Raw genomic sequence first — 3838 nt, 5'->3', positions numbered from 1 at the left:
ATTCTCAGCGAATACAGGCGGAGGGAGAGGACTACACGTTAGATATCGTCGGCTTGATCTAGGCAGCAAAATACCAAGACAGGAGACTCTCAGCTGCGACCAAACCAGACCCGCGTGTTCTCGGGATGCGTTTGCAGAGAACACAATCTTTAACCAGGCTGTTCCCTGGCTCCTCTAGGTCTAACTAGCCAGGAGCTCAGCTGGGCGCTGCAGGCACAGCGCGGAAAAGTCACTGCACTCCACCTTCACTGCAACAGGTTGAAAGGGCTGATTTATGACTCTTGGCAGGAACAGTTTGGCTCCATGCTAGGGGACGTGAGGGCAGCTGCCCCGAAGGCCAGTCCGCTCGGAGCTTCCCCACCCCCGCCCCTGCCACCGCCACCGCGAGGACGGTGCTCCGGGTTCCCGACTGCTCTGGGTTTGAATAGAGACAGCCAGAAACTCCGGAGATGAACTGTAAAGATGAGGGGCACCTCCTGGGAATGGCCCTGACCAACCCAGAGTTAAAGCAACAATGTTGCTCTTTTGCTCCAAAACTTTCTCCCCAGCCTCTCGCCCAGGCAAGCTTCCCGCTGAACTGTCTAGTGCCGACCTGCGGATCCCCGCTGTATCTTCCCCAAACCAGCCTGACAACCCTCCAAATCTGATTCTTGTTGTTTGAAGACCACCAGCATCCCTCTTCTCTCAAGGCCACAGAAGGGGACAGGTTAGCATATCCTGATACAGGCGACCACAGGACAGTTTATGGTGGTATGTCTTTCCCTCCCAGGGAGGCCTGCGTCTTAAATGCTGACTTCTGGATCCTACCTGCACACAAAGAAGTGAATCTTTAATGGATGTTTATTTTCCTGGAAGAACGAGGTGGGAGTGGGAGCTTAAGGCATCTCTTAAAAATTCACTTTGAGCTCAGTGTCCTTATAAAGTCAGGTCATTCTTGCTGGTTGACCGTGGCTGTGTGTTGGGGACAAAACAGGGACTCTGGCAAAGCTGGCCTTTGGGGTGGTCTGACAAAGTGAGGCACAGGAGCACGAGGACAAGGGAGGGAGTTCGGGAGAAAAGGCTGTTTAAAAGCGACGATATGGTGAGCGCCTGAGAGGAAGAATCCTGTCCCAATTACTGGCGCATCTTATTTTTTTTAAAGATCTTATTTTATTTATTTATTAGAGAAAGAGAGAGCACAAGCAGGGGGAGCAGCAGGCAGAAGGAGAGGGAGAAGCAGGCTCCCCACTGAGCAGGGAGCCCCATGTGGGCCTCGATCCCAGAACCCCGGGAACATGACCTGAGCTGAAGGCAGACGCCCAACCGACTGAGCCACCCAGGCGTCTCCTGGCACATTGGATCATTGTCCTTCTCTTTAAAAATTCCTCAATGTTGCTTCTGGTGCGGAGGCCCACAGTGACTCAGGCCTAGCCCAGGTCGGAGAGAGGTTAGTTTTGAGGCTTTCCAGATGGGGATGCTACCGGAACGAAAAGATATTCCACCGTGGGTAGAAGGCTCGGAAGACTTAAAAGATCCCGAGGTGTTGCAGGTCCAGACGCAGCCCTTGGAGGCTCTGCTTGGCCCAGCAGGATCTCAAATCCTGTACAGCAAGCGAGTGAGCAAAGTCACACTCGAGCTAAAGGTTCTGGAACCCTTGGACTTCACGGAGGTCGTGATTTATGGCTATTACTTATGCAAGCGCAGGGCCGGGTGGGTGCTCCGGTCCGTGGCCCAATGGCACCGCCAGCGACAGGAATGAGCGATGCTCAAAATTGAGGATGCCATGAATGCCCTGGAGCTAGGTCCTTGGATGAAATGAAGCCAGTGTGCAACCCCCTACCTGGGATCAGGATCTGAAGAGTAAACTGTGTCTCCAGAGGTGGAACTGTGTCTCCAGTGTCTCCAGTCTGACAAGGAAAAACCAGCTGATCTTTGGGTCTCTGCCTTGGTCTCAGTCCTAACGTGGCTTCCTCCCAGGTTTGCTAATTAAAGGATAATTTTTTTGATTCCTCAATGTTTTTGGATTACTGACTTTAATAGGTACATAAAAGTTTTTAAAACTTATCAGAACAGGAATGCCAAATGGTGCAGCAGATTCTTACAAAATCACACATACTCTTCCTGTGTGATAGAGCAGCTGTGCTCCTTGGGATTTATCCAAAGGAGCAGAAAACTTATGCCCCTGCCACCTGCCTGTGGATGATTCTAACAGCTGCGTTCGTATTTGCTAAAACTTGCATGTGGCCACGACATCCTTCAGGAGATGAGGCCATCTGCAAGCTGGGATATTATACAGCACTTAACAGAAATGCGTTTTCAAGCTGGGAAATACAGAGAGGAACATACAATGCCTATCGCTAAGTCAAAGAGGCCCGTCTGAAAAGGCTCCATACTGTCTGATCTCAACTGTAGGACATTCTGTCTCAAGGCAAAACTATGGAGACAGTAAAGAGATCAGTGGTCACCAGGGACAAATCGGCCGGGACCCAGGGGATGTTTAGGGCATCAAAAGTCCTCTGCGCACCACCCCGAAGATAGATGCATTGATTCAAGCCTGTACGGGGTCCACCAAGAGTGAACCCAGTATAGACTCTGGGTGATAACACTGTGCAGGGTAGTTTCATGGATTGTGACCGCTGTCCCCTGCTGGAGAAAGGATGCAAAGAGTGGGTTTGTGTGCCTGGGGGGCAGGGGGCATATGGAACATCTCTGTTCCTTCCCCTCAGGTTTCCTGTGACCCTAAAACTGCTCTAAAAATATAGAGTGTTCTTTTAAAAAGTTTACCAGTATTGATAATTTTCCTAAAGATTAATATTCCTATAGATCACTATATTTCCTAAAGAAATATAGTGAATTTCAGGGCAGAAGAACTCCTTGTCTTGAAACACTCAGAAAATTACCAACCATGTTATTGCCGTCTGCGGGGTTATAAATAGTCTCCCATTAATATGGATAATTATCCTTTCATAAGGGTTAATTTAGGATCTTAGGCTCTTTTTTTTTTAATTTAAAATTTGTATGCTCTTCTCACATTTATTTTTCTTTATTAAAATGTAAATTTTGCCTTACTACTTTGACCGTACTAGTTCATGACAGAGAACTGAGAAAACAAAGCAAAAAGTCCTCCGTAATTCTACCACTGGGGATTCTTCCCGTAATTTTTATTCTATGCATATTGATTTTTAAAACTCAAGATCATACTATATTTAGCGCAATCTTTTTATATTCAGTGGATAGCCGCTTTCCATTTCTGGCTCCCACATGACCCCGCCGACTGTCCTTTCTCTACTCTCAGAAGCTGGCTTGTTTTGATCTCTCCACATTTTGCCTTTTTACTTCAATTATCTGAGTAGACTTCAAAGGAAGAGATTGACGGAGACGATCTACAATGTCATTTTGAACAGCTGAGTAGTTTTGTATAAATACACAATTCAATTAGCTAATTCCCTTTTGGTTATATATTAACCTTCTGCTATTTCTTGGCCATTCAGAAGAGCACTATAATAAATATCACCATGCTGAGATCTTTGCAAGTGTTTCCTTAGGGTAAATTATTAGATGAGCAATTACGGGTTAAAGGAAATTAGTGTCATTTCTGCAGTCCATCCCCCGTAATGGTACGCATGATTATTCCTGTTTTCTTCACCCTGGCCAACATTAAATTGACAACTGAAAAAAGAAACCATTCTGCCAATTAAAGGAGCTAAAAATACCGTCTCCTAGTATTAATTTACATTATTTCATCGCTGGAGTTGTAGAAACTTCCGTATACTGATCACTCCCGTCATTACACTACATTATGAGGGACTCATTTCACATCTTTATTCATTTTCTTCTATTTATTTGCTCATTTACATCC

General features: G+C 46.4%; 1 protein-coding gene across 1 annotated transcript; it reads left to right on the top strand.

The window, feature by feature from the left end:
- The first annotated feature begins 1447 nt into the window (after nucleotides 1–1447).
- On the top strand, nucleotides 1448–1738 carry LOC123389790 (developmental pluripotency-associated 5 protein-like). Its single transcript, XM_045072363.1, has one exon. The coding sequence runs from the start codon at nucleotides 1448–1450 to the stop codon at nucleotides 1736–1738; it is 291 nt and encodes a 96-aa protein (XP_044928298.1).
- Nucleotides 1739–3838: the final 2100 nt, after the last annotated feature.

The sequence above is a fragment of the Mustela putorius genome, unplaced genomic scaffold (genome assembly GCF_011764305.1).
Source record: "Mustela putorius furo isolate JIRA1106 unplaced genomic scaffold, ASM1176430v1.1 tig00004033_pilon_pilon_pilon, whole genome shotgun sequence".
NCBI classification, from domain to species: domain Eukaryota; kingdom Metazoa; phylum Chordata; class Mammalia; order Carnivora; family Mustelidae; genus Mustela; species Mustela putorius.
Note: the sequence above shows the minus strand (reverse complement) of the source record. Positions and strands in the feature narration are given on the sequence as shown.

Coding starts and splice junctions, on each gene's coding strand:
- LOC123389790 (XM_045072363.1), top strand. CDS start 1,448: ATGGGGATGCTACCGGAACGAAAAGATATTCCACCGTGGGTAGAAGGC.